Source organism: Strongylocentrotus purpuratus, unplaced genomic scaffold (assembly GCF_000002235.5).
Source record: "Strongylocentrotus purpuratus isolate Spur 01 unplaced genomic scaffold, Spur_5.0 spur5_scaffold_2, whole genome shotgun sequence".
Classification (NCBI taxonomy): domain Eukaryota; kingdom Metazoa; phylum Echinodermata; class Echinoidea; order Camarodonta; family Strongylocentrotidae; genus Strongylocentrotus; species Strongylocentrotus purpuratus.
The window spans coordinates 39,584,291-39,605,696 of NW_022145605.1; the positions used below are offsets into that span (position 1 = coordinate 39,584,291).

At 38.0% G+C, this 21,406-nt stretch overlaps 1 protein-coding gene across 3 annotated transcripts; it reads right to left on the reverse strand.

Annotated features, from left to right (window-relative positions):
* Positions 1 to 394: 394 nt before the first annotated feature.
* Positions 395 to 21,203, reverse strand: LOC587152 (neuropilin-1). Of its 3 annotated transcripts, none has more exons than XM_011662669.2 (10): positions 20,529 to 21,202; positions 18,717 to 18,895; positions 17,600 to 17,752; positions 11,166 to 11,310; positions 7,228 to 7,485; positions 6,492 to 6,590; positions 4,152 to 4,276; positions 2,347 to 2,473; positions 1,642 to 1,790; positions 395 to 1,334 (listed from the first exon to the last, which is right to left on the reverse strand). In XM_011662669.2, the coding sequence occupies exons 1-10, from the start codon at positions 20,659 to 20,661 to the stop codon at positions 1,230 to 1,232; spliced, it is 1,473 nt and encodes a 490-aa protein (XP_011660971.2). In that variant the 5' UTR covers positions 20,662 to 21,202; the 3' UTR covers positions 395 to 1,229. The 3 variants fall into 3 exon arrangements, with proteins under 3 accessions (XP_011660971.2, XP_011660970.2, XP_030848282.1); XM_011662668.2 differs by having other exon boundaries at positions 18,717 to 18,901; XM_030992422.1 differs by lacking the exon at positions 7,228 to 7,485 and having other exon boundaries at positions 18,717 to 18,901; positions 20,529 to 21,203.
* Between the last annotated feature and the right edge of the window lie 203 nt (positions 21,204 to 21,406).

A 21,406-nucleotide genomic window follows, 5' to 3' on the forward strand; every position in this document is an offset into this window, starting at 1 on the left:
TTTAAATTAGGCTTAGAGTGGCACAGAAAAGTAAATAAACAAATACACAATAAATTGCATTGGCATGTAGACCTTTACATATACCATCCGCCCTTTTATGGCACACGCTGCGGCAATCGTTGCTCTGCAGTCATACATATTCCTTAACGCCCATCTGTACTAGTTTACAGGAGGGATTAAGACCACCCTGCAAGATCAATGACAGGTGGTTATCTCATCAAATCAGGTCTTAAATCAGGCCCATAGTTTCAACCAGTACCTCGAAAAGAAGGCAGGGTACTTTTGTTTTATACCCTGCTTCTATTTTTTTTTTTTCATTTCATACATTTTAAATTTCAATAAGATTTATTTAATTCAAACGAATTATCAACAAACAAAATTACATAAAAATTTGTTATTTTTTCACAATTTACAATTTTAATGAAATATAAAATAAAGACAATAATTCAACTCTCAAATAATACTCCCAAATAGTACTTTTTCAGAGGTTGAAATATTTCTGGTCACGTGAACTGCTCTCAACCAATCAAAAACCAATACATTTTTGATGCATGATATAATAATAATTATAATGCAATTATTGAGGAGCGCTTGAAACAAATATTGCCATATCGCTAGAATGAGTATATAGACTCATGAAATAGGTTGATCACATTATATTACTAAGGCCTATACACCATATATGACAAAATCATTAATCCCAATTGTAATCCTAAACCTAAACCTAATATTTGGCAAAATAAACCCAGAATAAAATGCATATGCACACACACACCTACACCCCATAAACCAACGGTAATAATATCTGTAAGGCGCTGAGAGACATCGTCGATATACCAAGCGATATATAAACGCGGAATATTATTATTAACATTAATCTCCCACACCCCACATACCCAAGCACCCCACGAACACGCATGAATACATCCCACTCACGAACGCACACACCCATATTATACTATCGTACAAATTGTAAAATGATCCAACGAACTTAATATACAATCCTACGAATATCCCGAGTGCTGATATATTCCGAAACCTTCGTGAATTCACCTTTGTGTCCTCCCGGTTAATGTTACAGAAAACCAATACACAAACAACCCCTCTAAACTTTTGCCAACCTCCCGACCTAAAAGGTTTTATCGCCTGTCCCTTTTTATCTAAGACCAACTTGACTTATTCAATGAACCTTACAAGAAATGTAACAATATTAAAATACAAATTTGATGTCATTTGTGGATTCCTTTTCTTCTGTGGCATTTATTTAAATCATCAGATCTCAAACGAACTAGCTCATACATCAACCGGGGACGTTCCATGCACGGCGGTGGCTCCTGGAGTATGACGAGATAAGTGATACCGAAGGAAAGAGAGATATAATTAGAGAGGGATAGGGAGGGGGGGGGGGGGGTTAAGCAACAACAAACAAGATATTAGAATCATTAATCATCATTGTATAGGGTTAGTATGATATACATCATATAATAACGAAAATATATGATATTTCCTAATTTCAAGCACTATGATTAAAAACACATAACAGTTTTGCGGGTGACTTGCCGAAATGAAACATCTTTCTCTTTTTAGAATGGAACATTTGTCGTAGAATGAAACTGTCATGTAATTTGCCACGTCGCTTACCTTCTTTTTATTCAATCTTTGAATCCACATGGTGATAGCGCGCAAAACGAGAGCCGTCAGGAAACAGATGAAATACACGAACATGGGCACACAGAGACCAACATATACGGTTTGTGCTTCATCCATTTGCGCCAAGGTATCTATCAGACCTGTACGATTATAGACAGAAAATGTATAATGTACACGACTGAGATGAGATAGAGACTCCATCGTGGGTATGTTTTGATTTTAAAGTTATGGAATACTTCTATTAGAAATGATAATTGGGCTATCACTGTCTAATGATGCTCCTATCACACAAATAAAAACCACCTAGGTAAAGTAATTGGGTTGGTAGAAATTCCTTGATTGCTACAAAGCCTATATAATAATGATAGTTTGGCTAAGCTGGCGGAATAATCATGATAGCAGTGCCCTCCGGTAGAGAGTATTAATACTGATCATGCTACCCTGAACAAACAAGACAAATCATCATATCATATATAGCGAGTCAGAAGCAATCTAATACAATCGCCTCACCCTTTTACTCCCATCTTTAAATAAAGAAACGTACATAGGTAATTTATGTATGTGTAAGCTTTTGTTTTACCGAAGTTTCCAGAATACTAGTAGAAGCAATCATTTGAAACGTGACTGTAAGGGCGAAAAAGAGGAATCAGTCCCCTAAAACATAAATGGTTGGTAGCTCTGGACAATGGTTTTTACCTTTTCGTGGCTCTCTTGGTGTCTTTGTAAAGTCAGATTGGTTCTTGGTGCCACTTCCTTGAGACGTTGTTTCTTCTCCAGAAGTCTTAGTCTGCGGTGAACCCGATGTCTTCGGGAATGCTGTGGTCTAAAAAACGGGATGAATCATATGTGGATTTATATTTTTCTTTTCCGAAATAAAAGAAGCGAGAAAAATGACCGATGGAAGTCTGTTGATGCCATATCTCTCATTTACGGTTGAGAGATACCCTTCGTTTTTTAAAATTTTAAATATCAAATAGACAAAAAAAAAATCATTATTAGAAATTCGCAATTATTTTAACTTAAGTTCTGTATCCTCTCGTTTAGCTTTGTTCTCTTCAGCTCAAATGAATTCAATTTGTGAAAAATAACTCTAACTAGGTGTACTAAAAAGAGAATCACTTGAACCCTCGCCTCATGATTAGGCGCTCGCAATTCTTAAATTGATCGGTTTCTTAAATTCGACAAGAGGGCAAGGCGGGAGAAACTCCAGGTTTTCTGGTCACTTATGATTGGATCGAGTGTCAGAGTCTTTGTCACAATGCAATATTAAAGATTCAAATGATTTAATTTCTTATGCAAAACATAATACAATGAAATTGCCGGTTTTTTAAAATGTGCAACATAATGGACCAGTTTCGCGGTGGGTTCGGGTTGGGTGCGTGGGTCTTTGTCGGGGTGCCTGGATGCGGGTGGCTCCATTCACCGTTGGGAGTGGTTGTGTTTTGGTGGGCGGGGTGTGAGTTGCGTACGTTGGTTGTTGCTAGGTTGGGCGAGCTCTAATGTATTGCCAGCCTGGTAGCGTCTTTCGTGAGCGGCTCGCATTCTGCCTGTTGGAATACGATTGTTCCTGGCGGGTGGGAGGAGTCATTCGTGTCCGCGCACTTCGCGGGGACCTGCGCATTCAACGTGGATACACTGCGAAACTGGTCTATTACCTCTCAGATAGACAGTTACATGTGTCGTGTTTAAACTCGTCCCCTTCCTTTCCTTTTCTTTCCCCTCCCTCTATTTATACCCTCTTCTCTCCTTACGTCCACCTTTCGTTCCTATCTTTCTCTCTCTGTCTCCCTCTATCTCTCTATCTCTCTATCTCTCCCCTCCCTCTCTGTCTCTTTCCCCTCTCCCCTCTCTCTCTTATTACTATTTTTGCTCCTCAGTCTCCTTACGACTTTTTCCTCACTTCTCAATCTTTGAATGTCGACTTCTTTCCCTATTTTTCCCTATTACTATGTAATTTATACTTATGCTTTTTGTTAATGTCATGATCTCGTGTGAATTTATGTACATTATGTGACATATCAATTATTTTGTAACTACTTTGTATTATGTTTATGTGCTGCCAGTGGAGGCCAATTTTCTATGTTTTTGAATATGGACCAATAAATTATCTATCTATCTATCTATCTATTTACAATAAGTATATTACAAAAACAACAACAATGAAACAATACAAATATAATAGTTATAGCTCGAGAAAAGAGGAACTAATTAGAAGTAGAGGTTGTTGACGTGTTAGGTCCTCATAGGCTGTTTTACAATACGTCTTTGAAAAAAGAACGAAATTGAAAATCATTTAGTTAACAAATATGTAACAATAAAGAAATTATGAATTTGGGGAAGGTGATAACAAAAAAAAAACCGAGGACAAATTGAAGAAGGCAACAAAGAATAAAAGGTAGAAAAGGAAAATGAAAAATAACAAAAGCTCGAGAAAGAGGAGGTTAGATCAGCAGAATAAGGAAGCTAGGGATTAAGTTATCATGTTATCGTGACAACATTACCTCTAAATCTGCCTCCGTGGTTTCCAGATTTGTCATGTCATTTGTATGAGGAGGTTTTGTGAGAGCCAATCCGCTCGGTGGAAGCCTCCTACCACCTCGCGCGGGCTGAGACGTGGTGGTCGTATCTGGTGACAGATTGTATTAAAGAAAATGAATTGTCAACCAAATGTTTTGACAGACACATAATGAAAATCTCGTAACGAATAATAATAATAATAATAATAATAATAATAATAATAATAATAATCATCATAGTAGTAGTAGGCGTTTATTAGAAGTCATGGAAGTTGTAGTAGTTAAAGTAGTAGTAGAAGTAGAAGTAGTAGTAGTAGTAGTAGTAGTAGTAAAGGTAGTATTAGTAGTAGTAGTCATAATAATAGTAGTAATAGTAGTAGTAGTAGTAGTAGTAGTAGTAGTAGTAGTAGAAGTAGTAGTAGAAGTAGTAGTAAAGGTACTTGAAGTAGTAGTAGTCATGGTAGTAGTAGTAGTAGTAGTAGTAGTAGTAGTAGTAATAGTAGTAGTAGTAGTAGTAGTAATAGTAATAGTAGTAGTAGAAGAAGTAGTAGTAGTAGTAGTAGGAGCAGCAGTAGCAGTAGTAATAGTAGATTAGTTGGAGATTAGGAGTAGCAGTAGTTATAGTGGTATTCATAGCATCAGCATCATTAGTAGTTAATTGCAAAAAGAGCTATACATGTTTCGTATTTATAGGAAAAAAACAGTTGCCTCACTTTTATGTTGACATGCTTTGTTTCTGGGCTGAATTAAAATATATTGATATGTTTAAAATAACAGATAAATACTGAAAATGAAATGATTTTGTATAGCAGTAATATTAAATATAGGAATGAGTTATTGCATTTTCCAAACTGGATAAATAAGAAACACTATTCTTAAAGTGAAACAAGTTTCAGTGAACAATATCTGGAAAGAAGTTCATTCCACCTGTATTAATCTTCAAGAAAATGTATTACTCTCCGCCTTAAAATTGGCAAAGTTAAAAAGTTCATTTCCGAATGTTTGGTTGCAGAAGTTACGTAATAGGATATAATATGTAAATAGTGTCGTCTGCAGTGGAATCCTGTACGATGGAAATAGTAACAGGTGACTCAATTGAACTATCGGGCATGAGAGCCAAACACTATTGTAATAAAATATAATAAACAGGATCTACCGTGCATTTATTTTTGGAACGCTTATTTTGATTAACCTGATGCGTTTGTCTGGAACACAGTGCTTCATTATAAATTTAATTTATAAATGACAACAGAATTAGGCAGTTTAATTTTAAATTTATTCATAGACTATTGCCCAGTACAGACAATTTATGTGAATGGAAGATTAAAAATAATAATCTATGTGATATCTGGAAGATTCCAGATCCAAAAACCACCTTCTCCTGGCTCGTAAGAAGGTTTCGCTTTTTGGAAGATTGTGTCCAAATTAATGGATACTTTGTTTGATTTAAGAATCGTTTTGAACGATTAAAACAAAAAAGGGTCATGAAATAGAGAGGAAGGAAATGAATCTTGTCAATCTTATTTTAAACTTTGCTCAGTTCATTATTGATAGAAACTATATAAGAAAACGTTTCGGAATAGAAACGCACAGGATAAATGCTGTATATTTGAAAACAGAATTAGAAAATTCACACCTATCTCGATATGAAATGTAATGGAAGAAATTCAATACAAATGAAGTATTAATAGTGACAATGTAACATTAGATTCATGTTCTGTACTATATGTGAAATGTAACGATTGCATGATTCTGTTTAAAAAAAATTGTTGTTATTTTATGATATGAACAAATAAAGTACCTCGAAAGAAGATGTTTTTAAAATAAGAAAACAAATCGTAACATTAGTAGTAGGCCTAGTACTAGCAGAAGGAGTAGATTAGTAGCGGAAGTAGATTTTTATTGTAAATTCTTATTATTATTAGTCGTAGTAGTACTAGTAATAGTAGTAGTCGTCTTCGTCATAGTCATCGTAGCAGTAGTATTAATGATACACCTCGGTCGTAACACAGGCAAATTAATGTCCAATATACCGCAGTTGACAAGTGCCATTTGTGAACTCGGAGCCAAAAAGAAATAAAAAAATAAAAATAGTGCTCATTTTCGGGAGCAAAAAAGAAAAAAGTTGGGCCCCCTCCCCTAAGAAATCCTGGATCCGCGCCTGCCTCTGAGCCCCTACTTTCCTCCTTTTCTCTCTCTCTCTCTCTCTCTCTCTTTCCCACTCTACTCCCCTACCTGTCTCACTTCTGTCGATCTTTATTCTCCTAATCAGCTGAAATCAAATGTAAAAAGTGCTCCATCAACAAAGACAAAATCATTGTTTACCAGCAGTGGTTTCAGATGTGACTGGATCCGATTGTACAGATATCGCCGTCTTTGGGTTTGTCGTGTGTACGGTCATAGTAGTAGGAATAGGAGTTGATTCTGTTGAAAACAATGATTACAAGCAGTTATTATGAATAACAAGGAATGAAAATATGAATAAAGAATGGGAGGGGAAAATCGAAAAGTGTAATGTACGTTTGAATAAAATACTCATCATGGACAACCACTAAATTCCAACAGACAGAAGGAGCAACACCTATCATTGGCTCCCAGCATGGTTCCCAAAAGCCCATTCACGAAGGATAAGCTACCGAAAAAATGGTTCAAATGTTACATATTTGAAACGTTAGGATTGCAGCTCTCGAAAAAATGAAAATGAAACAATTAGCTAGATACGGTACACACACTTTAAATGTGGCACGGTCAATGTTACTAAAGCTGACAGGTTATTCTATCAAAGAAAAAAAAGACTAAATATTATTGGTTAAAAACGAACGGGGAGAAGCATCATATCAAAGCAAATGACATAACAATACGCGCTTGAACCCTTTTAGGAAGCAGTTCAAACGTGCAGTGGGATTTAAAAAAAAATGCTTTACAAGAAACACAACATAGCATCAATCGTTTCCTTTCTTCCTGTCAATGTAAAATAATTTGATATGAATGCATCATTGCATCTTGATATCAATTAATTTTGAGCAGCGCTTTGCTCACATTCTAAACAGTACAACGCTACCTTGGCATCTGGGGTCAAGGAAGTCAACATCACAATACTCCCATCTTATCCCAGGATTGGTGGTATAACACCAAGCAGTGTCACCATTAGATGGGTTCCTGCAATAGTTGTCGTCTAGTCCCGCGTTAGGAAAGTCAGATGGAGTATAATCGTGTGTATGGGGTTCCTGAGAGGTCCATTCTTGACAAGTATGATTGTTGATTGTCTGAGATAAGTTCCCTCTGTAGTTCACTCCTGTAGGATCTTCCTGGCATGCAACTGTGTCTCGAGAAAAATACATAGTAATATTTCAAAAGAGCTTGCTATTACGTAACATGTGTTTGATTCCGTTGAACAATTTGCTTCAGCTTTTTCCCGGAACAAAGTATTATAAAGCCCATTTTCTAAACACCAAAATGCATCGTTACCTTGGCACCTGGGGTCAAGGAAACCTACAGCACAAACCTCCCATCTTATCCCAGGATCGGTGGTGTAACACCAAGCAGTCTCAGAATCATCCGGGTTTCTGCAATAGTTGTCGTCTAGTCCCGCGTTAGGATAGTTAGCTGGAGTCCTATCGTGTTGATGGGGATCCTAAGAGGTCCATTCTTGACAAGTATGATTGTTGATTGTCTGAGATAAGTTCCCTCTGTAGTTCACTCCTGTAGGATCTTCCTGGCATGCAGGTGTGTCTCGAGAAAAATACAGAGTAATATTTCAAAAGAGCTTGCTATTACGTAACATGTGTTTGATTCTGATGAGCAATTTGCTTCAGCTTTTTCCCGGAAAAGCCCAACGACTGATTCACCGGCCAAATTCGAATATCTTGTGTCACTTAGTGAAATATGACAACGCATGAAGTGTAGGCCATTTGACATAATTATACTTACACTGTACATGCCCAGTGCCCGCTTGAAAAAAATATTAAATATAACTACCCTCAAGACAATTCTCACCAAAGATGAACACCCTCTAGACAAACACCTAAGAATACTACCCTATGGACAACACCCCATATATTGCTGATAACAATATGGAACTTAAATATAAGGGGAGATAAAATCGAATAGTGAATTGGACATTGGTATGAAATATTCATGATAATTAACACACATATGCATATTTTAAAAAACGCACATCCGCCTTCGTACACACCAATGTGATCACTATTTTTTTTTGGCCCTCGATTATTTGAAAAATCGCACCCACCCCACCGCCGTGGGGGGGGGGCAGCCCACCCCCTGGATCCGTCATTGATATCAGAACCAAGAATTTCTGATCAACCAGCTATCTTTGTGAATTACATGGTTACACATTTATACATCTAGTAGAGGAGGTGGGGTTGCTCTATTTATGAAAGACATTTTGCTATGTACCTTCCAGAATGATACCTTCAATACCTTATGATGATTCAATTTGTGAATAGTTAAAGGAGCTACACAAAGGAAATTCACTAACAACTCATAATTAGAACAAATTACATATGGATGGAAAGATTTTCTCTTGAAAAACACGAACAATTTGCTGAGAAATCATATAGATATCATGGAAATGCGTAAAATGCAATTTGTCAAGACCCTCCTTAGGCCCCCGAACGCCCTTTTAACGTAAGTCAAACACACAAGCGTAGCGAGCTCTGAATAGTGACGCCACACACTGGACAAACAGCTCAGTGCCGTGTAGCAGTATGCAGCTAGCCAGCCGTGTCCAGTATGTGACGTCACAAATATTGACGCTCTACAAAGGACCAGTGAAGGCAGAAAATCTGGATCTCAAAACTTACATTTTTGAGAGTTGATTACTGCGGGTCCCAAACATATTTTGAAGAGAAGAGTTGTTGTATTTGATGGGCAAGGCTTCCCCTTCGCAATGATATGAGTTTTGCATCAATTCAAAACACTTTTGATTTCTTCGTGTGGCTACTTTAAGTTAATCTCAAACACTATACTTTGAAGCACACTGTTGCATAGCTCGTCACACTCAATGATGAGAGGTACTATTTACCTTGCGATATCTTCTATTATAAAATCTAATGTAGGCCTACTTAAATGTTCCGTCAGTTTAAAACGATGTACCAGCACTTCGGCCTTTCTATATATAGAATATGTAATAATATGATATATCATATATCGTAATGAAATTCTATTATTTTCAATACCACGTAGGCATTATACAAATTAACTCTTTGAAGGGCGTCGGTATCTTAGAGAGAGAGTGTGAGAGAAAGAGAGAGATAGAGAGAGAGAGAAAGAGAGAGGGATGGCGATAAGTCAATAGGCAGAATGCGAATTGTATAGAGTTATTGTTACTAGTTAGGACAAACATTATGGCTCGTCCTACCAAGCAAAATGTAAATCTAATAGAAATACTTTATTGAACATTTGGAACACTATACCACTGGTCTTACGTTTATACAAGAAACGTTAAACATAGAAAATGACTTCAACTGAATTTGTACTCTCAGTAGCAACTTTGTCCTCAAGAACCATCATGTGCTTTTTTTTTCTTCTCCTTTTTCATTTTACACACATTGTAAAATTTAACTCTTTTCAAATACATTGCTGATAATATTTATCACTTTGTATCTTCATTACATGTTGTATGAATTTTATTTCATTTGATTGTATCTTTATGAAAGTGATATAACTAAATGACTGATTTTTCTTTGCGCTCGTTTTATAAATAAGAATGATATTATTGGATATTTTTATAATGCATATATCCACCACGAAAGGTGATCAAGGCGCTCCTATATCACCCCGGCATAGCAAAAAGCAGATTTGACAAAAGACTTAACTCCGTTTCGTTGGCAATCAGCCATGCATGAAGACTCTCGTCTACGGCTGATTGTCAACGAAACGGAGTTAAGTCTTTTGTTAATTTCGTTTATTGATACGGCAGGCAGCCAGTGAAAACGAATTCGTTTAATCAAATTATGGAAATGCAAGCACTACTTTAAACAAACAGAACTTTGTCATTCCTCGCTCATTTTTCCTGATTGAGGTGTCATATGAAAGGGCAGAAACTCAACTTTCTAGATATGTGAATTTTCCTTCGAAATTCAGATACCGCCCGCCAAATGTCTTTTTGGTTTCCTTCCTTCAAATTGCTTTTAATCACGCATTCGTGAAATATGCATTATCTGAGTAACATCACATCGATACTTCTCGGTTTCGTTTTTTCTGGGACGCACTGTATAAGTTCATTCCTGGTGAAGTGCAGGGCTACACACAACTCATATTTTGTCATGTTATTAAAACATTTAGATAATTATATTTCATAGAATTTTAAATATTTTATTAGAAATTATTTCTCAGACCTGCTAAGCTCCACCCCCAATAAAAATGCTCCAGATCGATTCATCTTGTGACATCATTTGTCATTCATTAGTGAGCTAACAAGAGACAGTGGTTTATAGCTTCACCAGAGCTGACCACCTGTTTACAATAGAGCATACAACACCAACATAGGAGTTGCTATGTCAGACGTGCTGAAGCATCACCATAAAACATATGACAGCCCAAAACAAGAATCTTATGAAATAGACGAAAAATGTATGAAGCATAAGGCCTAAAAAAAAAAATATGTTGTATTGCCCTTTGCGACCGACCAACAATGTTTTTTTACCGTTTTTTTAGAAAAAAAAATGTATTAAAGCATTCAAAACTGAGAAATATCGGCCCAAAGAAGGAGAAAAAAAAGAAGAAAAAAGAAAAAAGATTTCCGGCCGTTCGACCCATGTTTTGGCACCTTAAGAGCAATACAACATCTCTTTTGTTGGCTTTAATGGACAAAAAATTGAAATCTTCGGAAATGTATACCAGGTTGAATAACTAAAATGGTCCCCGGAAGACCTAGTATGGTTCCGTATCGAACCACTTCACAATATGCTAAGCACCCTGTTGGAACCATTTCCTCTAAACCCTCACTCACATAATTATATCAGGGTCTGAACTCACCTGCTACAGTCCCTTCTCGATACAGCTCCATACGCAATCCAATGAACCCAGACCAGGCGACAGGTATTAGACGGACATAGCGGCATAAAATTGCCGGCAAGGGGTTGAACACTACGGTGTTGCGGTCACTATTGGCAGGAAATATCTTAGAAGAAAACACAAAATATCATTAAGTAGGCCTATCTATTGTTGAACCACCCTCTTCTGCATGTATCTACCTCCTTATTAATGTGAATAATCATATTAATACATCATAGATCGGCAATATTGGACAGTTATGTATAATGATTTATAATAATAGTTTCCCATTGAGAAAACTAAAATTAATTCCAAATCTAGATGCAAACCTTTAGTGCTTTTGATCATGACGGTGATACTTATATGTAACACATATTATATACCTCACTTAAGAAATCCAGCCATCTGATTGGAGTCGTGATTGTAGCAATTCCCGTAAAGAAACGAAAAATGCCAAAGCCGGTTAATAGTCCAAAAGTGAGATTCCTCAAAATTTCGGTTACCTTGCAAACAGTAAAATTTTGCTGTGAAACCCATTGGTTTACATGTTAAAATGTTCTTTGAGCGAGCGCAGATACCGTACAGTTATTGACTAATTTGGTTGCTACATTTGCACACAGCGCAGACGACTGCCGATCTCGATTGTAGGCCTAGATCTACATGTGATGACGAGATGACACCCCTTTCGAAATATGGAAATAAACCTGCTCTTTCATATGACACCTCATTTTTTGAGTATCAACTTCAGAATCGCAAGCAATAAAGGTTAGCATTTTGATTTAAAAATAATTTTTTAAACAAATGTTGCATGATAGCGCGATGCACGTAGACTGCATACGTGCAATCTCAATGGGAAGGATTTTAGCACACAAACTCGAGTGGTGCGCGATCAGACAACCTATTAAGACTAGGTCTCGATAGCGTAAAGAAACTTGATTACCATGATTGGTAAGTCACACATGTATGCTATGACCCTTTTCGGTATATAAAATGTATAATGACTGCATTAATATTCGAGGAATAGTTATTTTATAGGCTCTCGGGGATGTTGCATCTTGATATCACCCCTCGACACGCCTCGGGATGATATCAGGATGCCTCATCACCTTGAGCCTATAAAACAACTATTCCTCTCACAGCAGTCACTATATCTATGGGTGCGTTTGTTGACCAAATTTTTGCCTAGAATAAGGTTTCTCAAACGTCTTTCAGGCAAATTTTGAAGGTGATAAACGCAAAACCTCTTTTTTAAGCGTCTTTAGATATAAGCATATCTAAAGACGCAAAAAGGCGTGTTTTTAATGTAACATACAGCGAGAATCACGATTCTGAGACATGATAAACGCAAAGCTGTTTTGAACCCCACATACAAATCGGACCTTCCCCGGCTAATATCCGGTTCAGCGAAATAGTGCGCACAATGTGCTATGCCCTAGTTGACCTCCGAGCAACTCTCTGCTTCCCGGGTCAAACGGCGCAAAGCAGCGGCGCAGAGACAAGGCCTTTATTTTGAATAGTGAAGAAACGATAAACGCGACATCCCGAAAATCATATTCGTATAGTGCGGTTCGATAGTGGGGTTCGATATGTACATATCTAGTGGCAGGACCCGATAAACGCACCCTATATTTTTTGAGATGATGACGTGGATCCTAATTAAACGATTGGTTGAAAGCGTACACGTAACCAGGCATTTATTTTTCAAATAACAAATAAAAACAAGTAAAACATAATCTTATAAAACAAATAATACACATAATTTTGTTCGGACATTCATGAAATTACCCACATTCGGTACCTTCATAACAGTTCAAACACCCTCGGCTACCGCCTCGGGCGTGTTAGACTGTTCCAATGGTACCTTGTGTGGGTAATTCTTACTAATGCCCTCACTGACGTGTATTATTTGTATCAAATACTGAGGCAATATTATTGTATACAGAATAGAAGAAAAGATATAACAAAGTTAAATGCTTACAGGGATTCGAATACGTTGATTTATAACATAGATTTGAAGGTGTGTAGGGATGGAGATTATTGGCTTGAAACTCTCTGGTAAGAGGACTTTCTCCAATGAGTTCCATGAAAGAACGAAGTCCCCAGGTTTAATAGACTAATTTCGGCTCAGTAATCGCGCCGCACTGTACTATCTATACTATCCCTGCTGGAAAGAACACACTCATTCACACTCAATCACAATTCACACTGTGAACACAGTGTAAAACACAGTGTGATTCACACTGTGAATGAGTGTGAATGAGTGTGAATGAGTGTGTTCTTTCCTTTTCCGGTTATCCACACTGTGAACCACAGTGCGAAACTAATCGACCACAATGTTAGAACGCCCCAATTTAAAATTGTGGAGCACACTGTGATTCCCACTGTGAATGAGTGTGAACGAGTGTGTTCTTTCCTTTTCCGATTATCCACACTGTGAACCACAGTGTGAAACGAATCGACCACAATGTGAAAACGTCCCAATTTAACATTGTGGAGAACACTGTGATTCACAGTGTGAAACACAGTGTGATTCACACTGTGAATGAGTGTGAATGAGTGTGTTCTTTCCAGCAGGGATACTACACGTTTCCACGGTATCACGACGAAACTTGTATGTTATGTTACAACTTATCGGTATGTTTATGGGAAGTAGGGATGTAGATTGATTGCTAGAAGCGGATAGTTTACACAATGGAAAGACGAAACCCAAAGTTAAATAGACTAATTTCGGCTTTGTAAGCACGCTCTACTAGGAATCGACACATATAATTTATCGCGAAAAAATAATCATGATCCAGAACCTAAAGCTTATAGTTTCAAACCTGAAATAGTCTACCTTAACTGGTATATATTTAAAAGAACCGCTTCTCCCGTTTATGACAGAATCATACAAAAGTTACAGTTGAGATGTTAGTGTAAATCATTGCCGCTAATTAATGAGATAGGCTTAAAGATACTATGTCCCTTTTGCAGCCAATATCAAATTATGTAGAAATTTGCAGGAATTATGAATATGTCATGTATGTCATCTCTGTGAAATGTAAACGTTAGCAGTGTCCTAATATTCAAATTATACAAGGAAACCCGTTTACTTGCTAGACTTCACTGTCAGATACTATTGATTGAATGACTGGCTTTTTTCCTTCTTTGGTAATAACATACATAAAATGAGCTGTAAAGGGTACATGAGCATTTGTCTACATCAATAACCCACTTCTTGTAATGGCCAACATTACACTGATTGAATCTTTGTGCAGCATGAAACGTACGACCATTCGGTACAATGGTCTGAAAATCAGCCTATTACTTACTGGCTCTATAGCTCTTAAGTGGTTTTGACAACTAATAGTCGTTATTTTCCCACTTAAAGACATTTTCAAGCCCCCCTTTTCTTTAGGGAAGTTCTAAATTAGTATTATCTTTCAAAGACCGTTGGAATTTAACCTTTTCATTTTTTTTCGGCTGTATATATTTACCTAAATTTGATTGTAAATAATCAAACTTATACATCATTCATGGGCAATATTGAACAATTATATAATTGTTGAAGGTTCAATGCTGAAAAAAATGGGTCATTTTTGTATGAAATTTTGCTTATTATATTATTTCTACTGTACTAACCCTCTTACATGCAAACAAATTCTAAAAAATATGTAAAACCACAGAGATATTAAAGGTTTTCTTTGGAGGTGTCACTGTGCGACACCCTCTAACAGTAAATTCTCCCAACCATTTTGGAATTTTTCCAACCATTTTCCCATGAAAATAAGACTTAAGACAGGCTTTTAAAAATCTTTCAACACTGGAATATCTGGAATGGTATATAGAGCCAATTCAGTGCTTTGTGACGATTTAAATTCACCTAGAATGTGATTAAATTGGAATAATATTGTTGGGAGAATTAAGGAATCGATCAGATAATTTTTTCCTCCAATTTCTATCATGAACAATGGTCTGTTTTCACTATTATCTTTAATTGTACATCTAGCATTGAAATCATTACCTTAGCACCATTTTCTTTCATCTGAACAATGTTACCAATTCCCTGTAAGTAAATTATGGAACTTCTACCAAATTGAGACTTACGACAATAACACCACTATTAAATAATATAAATTACAAAATATAAGCATGGATATTTTAAAAAGTCCTTAGAGGGTTTTGAATGAGTTTGTTTTGACAGGCGACAGGACTTTCTCCAATGAGTTACATATATGCAGGACTCAATCGTTATTAACAGTGACAATTGCCTAGGTCACATTTGCTCTACTACTAGTACTATGATACGGCGGCCGTTCACCCCCAAAATCGAGAGATACCTGAGGCCACCGCAGATTCTCTGCGGCCGTCGCAAGTATTTCTCGATTACGGGCGCGTAGGCGTTACGGTCAGATGAAAACGCCGGGAGAATTGGAAGCAGCCAACTCAGCAACATGGCGCCCGTAAGCATAGGCGCCGGAAGTGGGGGGGCAGGGGGGGCAGCTGCCCCCCCAATCAAAAAAGTGGGGGGGGGGGGGGCAAAACGCATTTTTGCCCCCCCAAAACGCCCCCCCCCCCTCAAAAAAAAAAAAAGCAGTAAAGGAGTAAAGATGGTTTGTATTTTTAACCCAAAAGAACATAACAATAATAAAAACCTGAATTAAATGACGTATGAAATTCCATTCAAAGAAAAGGAAAGTTAACAGGAATTAAATTTCCTAAACATTGCGCATGCTACCTATGGAGGTTTTTATAATAGCGATACGCGCATATCGTGGACATATTGCGAGAGAATGGGAAAGCGTGTCTGTTTTTTGTTATAGGGGTGAGAAGCTTATGAGCCCCTGAACGCTGGCGTACTGATGGGGGGTGGGGTATTTTTTTTATTCGATACCAGTGATTTACAAATGTTACTGAAATGACATGATTTTCCGGTATATTTTCTCATTTTGTTTGTAAGTCATACCTTTTTATGCGTTTGTTGGAAAATTAGAATTTCCCAAATTTACAGTCGGGCAAAAAATATGCATATTTAGAAGCATTTATGTTAGGGTCTGCAGAACGGCCGGGCTCGGGGACTCGTGCCACCCTCAATTGTTGAAAAAGTTTGTTACAGAGAAAAAGAAAGAAAGAGAGAGAGAAAAAATAATTGACCTGCCAATGTCACAAATGAGGTATCAAAATATGCTCATCTGACCGTAATTAAATGCCTAAAACCCCAGAGCTACGGGGGCTCCGCCCCCAGACCCCACCAAGGGCCCTAGGGCGGTCCCCTGTATGCTCATCTGACCGTAATTAAATACCTAAAACCCCCGAGCTTCCGGGGGTTCTGCCCCCTGGAATCCCACCAAGGGCCCTAAGGCGGGGCCCTGGATGCTCATATGACCGTAATTAAATGCCTAAAACCCCAGAGCTTACGGGGCCCTGCCCCGGACCCACCGAGGGCCCTAAGGCGGTCCACTGTATGCTCATCTGACTGTTATTAAAAACCTAAAACTCCTGAGCTTCCGGGGGCTCTGCCCCCTGGACCCCACCAAGGGCCCTAAGGCGGGGCCCTGGATGCCCATCTGACCGTAATTATATGTCTAAAACCCCAGAGCTTACGGGGGCTCCTCCCCCAGACCCCACCAAGGGCCCTAAGGCGGTCCCCTGTATGCTCATCTGACCGTTATTAAATACCTAAAACCCCGAACTTCCGGGGGCTCTGCTCCCTGGACTCTCCGCCAATTAGTGGCCTGCCAGTGTCACAAATAAGGTATCTAAATATGCTTATCTGACCATAATTTTAATGCCTAAAACCCCTAAACTTCTGGGGGCTCAGCCCCTTGACCCCCTACCGGGGCCCAGGCCCTGGACCCCACGCCATTTTATGCTCTACCTGATTGTTAATAATCCACTTTGAAAAACGTTCCGCGGGGCCTGCCCTGAATGTAACGTGTAAGAGTGATGGTGATGCAGATTTTTCTTCTGCCCCCCCCTTCCAAACGTTTTTGCTCGTTACGTCACTGCCCCTGGAAGGTGAGCCCCCTGGAATGTTTGCCCCCCCAATCCCAAACTGCTTCCGGCGCGCCTGCCCGTAAGGCTGGTGAAGAATGTCCTGGCGCCACTAGGAACTGTACGGGAGCCGGCCGACCGGGAGCCAGCCGAAAATTAAAAAAACGTTCGTTTTTACTCGCCGTACGGGCCCCGGGGTGTGAATGTGAAAGCCCAATTTTCAAATGCGAATTTGACAAGTTACCGATTCGGGTGGGGTGCGGAAGGTGTTCCACACCTTTTCTTTGCGCGTTAATATCCCCTTTCATAAAATAATGATAGTGAGAAGTTCGTGTAAAACAATGGGATAGGCTTGATGAATCTGAAATGAATGCTGTTCGAACAATCATTTGATTATAAGGGTCGGAAATGAGTTCAATATCAAAAGACAGATTGATACGTACTTTGTCGGATTTAGGGTAATCGGGGTCTTTCACTGTATCAAAGATCTCGTCGTCCATACTGCAGGCAATCTTGAAGCTGGTTACCCATTGGGGCTCACCCGACTGACCTTGCGTTGCCACTCCGGTGATGTGGTACGGAGTTAACAGATCAACCTTAGATTTTTATAATGATATGAAATCATAACAATATTTAGATAATATAAGATTAGATAAGATTTTATTAGATAAGATAAGATTGGATAAGATTTTATTTGACTCTATCGACCCCATTCAGGGGTATGAGAGCCCAACATATTTACAATACAATACAGAAAGATATATAAAACAAAGTAGGATATGATAATAATATACATAGACTTTCCCGATCTCTATAGGGGCCGGTGTTGGTGGATGGGACAATTACACGTAAATCGTCAAAAACAACACCAAACCTCAACACAGACTACCAGAAATACGTCATATTTCCCGAGGTCGATCCCAACACCAGCCTGAATTCCAGTTCGGTGTTGTGGCTCGTGTTGGTGTTTCACAACACCACCAACACCGAACTTAAAATCGTTCAATGCCACACAGATTGGATCTCAAAAGTTCGATTTGTATGGCATATAATGATATTCAATTCAATATAAATCAAACCTCGCATCTTATCCAATAATTAAGCTATTTTATATCAATCTCAACATCCATGGACTAAAATCTGTAAATCACCTTCGACATTTCCATTTTCCACTCAGAAGTTGGTAGGTGGGTTTGAATGAGTGAGGAAGCTGATCCTCGATCCTTGATTGGTTAAATTCCGAATTCTCCAATAAAAAACAAATCTTTTATGAATCAAGTCTAGGTCGACCCTTTACGGTTTGATCGTTACGACGTTTAATGTTTGCCATAGGCTCAGCCTATGGTGTGCACTTCAGACTGAATAAAAGAGACCGATCTTTTAGAGATCAAATTAGAAGGTTCGATAGAACTATTAATCTAAAAAGATCGATCGTTTTGCCAGACAAAAGTCGATGATCGAGAAATGGATTATTTTCCAGCTTGTTTAGAAGTTATTTTGTTTATATTACGAATGCAGTATTCAGACAAACAAGAAAGAAATTCCGGAATCGAGACTTACCTGAATCCATTGTTTTGTATTAGCTTTTTTGGCGACCCAGCCTCCACCCTGTGCTTTTACTACATCTATGTTTAGCCGCCCCCTCTCAGGACCATACGTCTCGGCCCACTGACTAGAAGCTGTAAGACTCGAAGCTGCTATCGCCCCACTTTCTAGTCCGATGGGGATCTGCACGACATCTGTTCCTAAAGAATAACCGTTGTTTTGAATTAGATTTACTCATTCGTGTAGGACAACTCTTAATGTTGGGAGCAAGAAGGGTGTTAAAGTTCATGAGTTTACGCCCTTCTGGTTCAAAACAGAAGCCCTGTTGCTGTTCCTGAGAGTTGCTCATTATTAAAATAGTCAAGTATCTGAAAAAGGGAACATGGCAGAAACTGTACATGGAAGAATCAAGGAAATTGCCAACGCATATAGCAAGGATATCAAATTTTCGACAGTTTCTGATTTTTTGTTTTGAACATTGTGGAAGTAAAACTTTGAATTGCAATGTTTTACTTCCAAAATGCGTCATTAGTGCACCATGTATATATATATATATATATATATATATATATGAAATGTAGTTAATTCATCTATCTTTATATAGGCGGTAATTAATTTGACACTTTTATAAAACGTTTATCTTTGACTTCTATCTTTATCATACACAGTTTAGGCCTACTGTCAATAGTAACAAAACATTATTTGTCTGTGCTTTAATTTAGTTGTTTTGTTTTACTATACCATTGACGTCATGTCGTCTTCGAGTTTCTACTCGCAAAATAATTACTATAAGCAAAAACATACACATTACACCAGCAACAACAAAGAAAAGGTCTATGGTTTACCAGCAGTGGTTTTAGATGTTGCTGGATCTGGCATTCTCATTGGGATTGTCGTTGGTTCGGTTATTATGGTAGAAATTGGAGTTGATACTATACACGAAACAATCTCTCTATTATTACTCCCAAAAAGTGGAAATGCAATACTGTCCATTAAAGCCCTTGTAAAGTGTTGGGAGCCCCATTTTCACCAAATATTTGATGGCAAAATATTTCTTAAATTGTATGATAATGATGATGACGTTAAGGATAATAACAATTAGTGGTGAACATGCCGCCCCACCCAATCGAATGTTTGGCAAACAATTAGAACATAACAGAGAAAGGGAAATTGTAAGAAGAAAGTCTAGCTGGCCGTTTCCCCTTTATCTTCACCGGAAATATTTGTATACGGGAATATGATTTTAGGAGCTGACATAATTATATTGCAACATTTAAATATTTCCTGTTTCTCAATTGTGTGAGTGTGTTAATATCCAAGTAAAACCGGAGAGACTTTTTGTGTAACTAAGCATCGGGAGGTAACTATAACAGTGATGTTAAAGAGAAGGTTGAGTTCTGGAAAGAGGTGAAAAATAATTTGTGAGCGTTATCATTCTTATTATGCAAGTGTGGAAGAACATCAGATAAGACATGTTCCTTGAAAAGCATGGCTCTTCAAATGCCTTCATATTCTAAATATGTCATGTAACATCGTAAAACTCCAGGGTAGGATTTTTACGCGACGTGTTTGTGTAGTCCCATATACATCTTTCTGTGTACAGTGTTTGTAACTTTACCAAGACTTGGCCAAATTTCTTATCATTTTGATGATTCCAGAACCTTGCAATACACACAAATTCTTATATGCTAAATGATCAACCTTTTCTGGTCGATTCCAGACCGTTTCTTTCACAATGCAATCTCATGACCAGAACTCAACTTCATCTTTAATGTACCTGTTTACGTTTGTACGTTTGATATAACATTTAAAGCACATAATACTTACCAGATTGCCCTTCAGTCCAACAGACAGATAGAAGGATCAAAATCCAAGGAGTTTCGGCTCGGACCATTGCTGCGGCTTGACTGACAATCACTCGCAAAATCAAATGGTGTACACCTCGAGCAATCGGGAGCATAAATTATGCTCTAAATAGTTGATATTTGAGCAGCTCGGATAGTTTATTAAAGTTGTTTGAATTTGATAATACCACTAAACAACACATTAGATCTTACAGTAAGCACAGTAAAGTGTCACTATTTGAACATTCCCGGTGAATTGGATTTGTGTCAATCTGGTTCTCTGAAATTAAATGCGCAGAACTGAACAGCACTCAGTTTCACCTACATGTTATCTTATCTTTCCGTGTATTACTATCATCCAATATGTCCAAAGCAGCTACTAATGTTATTGCGTGATCCCACATCTGTAACGAATGTAGACATTGTTTAAAACAGCGAAAAGCAGCATAACATGAGGAACCTGTAAGCGGAAACTCAAAATGCGTAGTATCTCCGCAGGCATGTTATTCTACAACTTATTTGGCAAACTGCGTCCGGATAGAGTTGATTAATCAGCCTCACTCCGGCAATAATTAAATATCATCTGTACAGCTCTTCACATTTGATGATAGCGGTTAATATTTACCTTGCGATATATCCTAATATAAATTCTAATGTACTTGAAATGTTCCGCGAGTTGAAACAGTCTACCTGCACTTCGTATTTTATCATATACATGTATATGTGTTATCTTCAGTATCACGTAATATAGGCATAATAAAAATAACTCAATAAAATTGAAGGGCGTCTGTATCTAAGGGAGAGTGGGAATGAGAGAAAGAGAGAGACAGAGACAGAGAGACGTTGCATCATTCGTAGGAA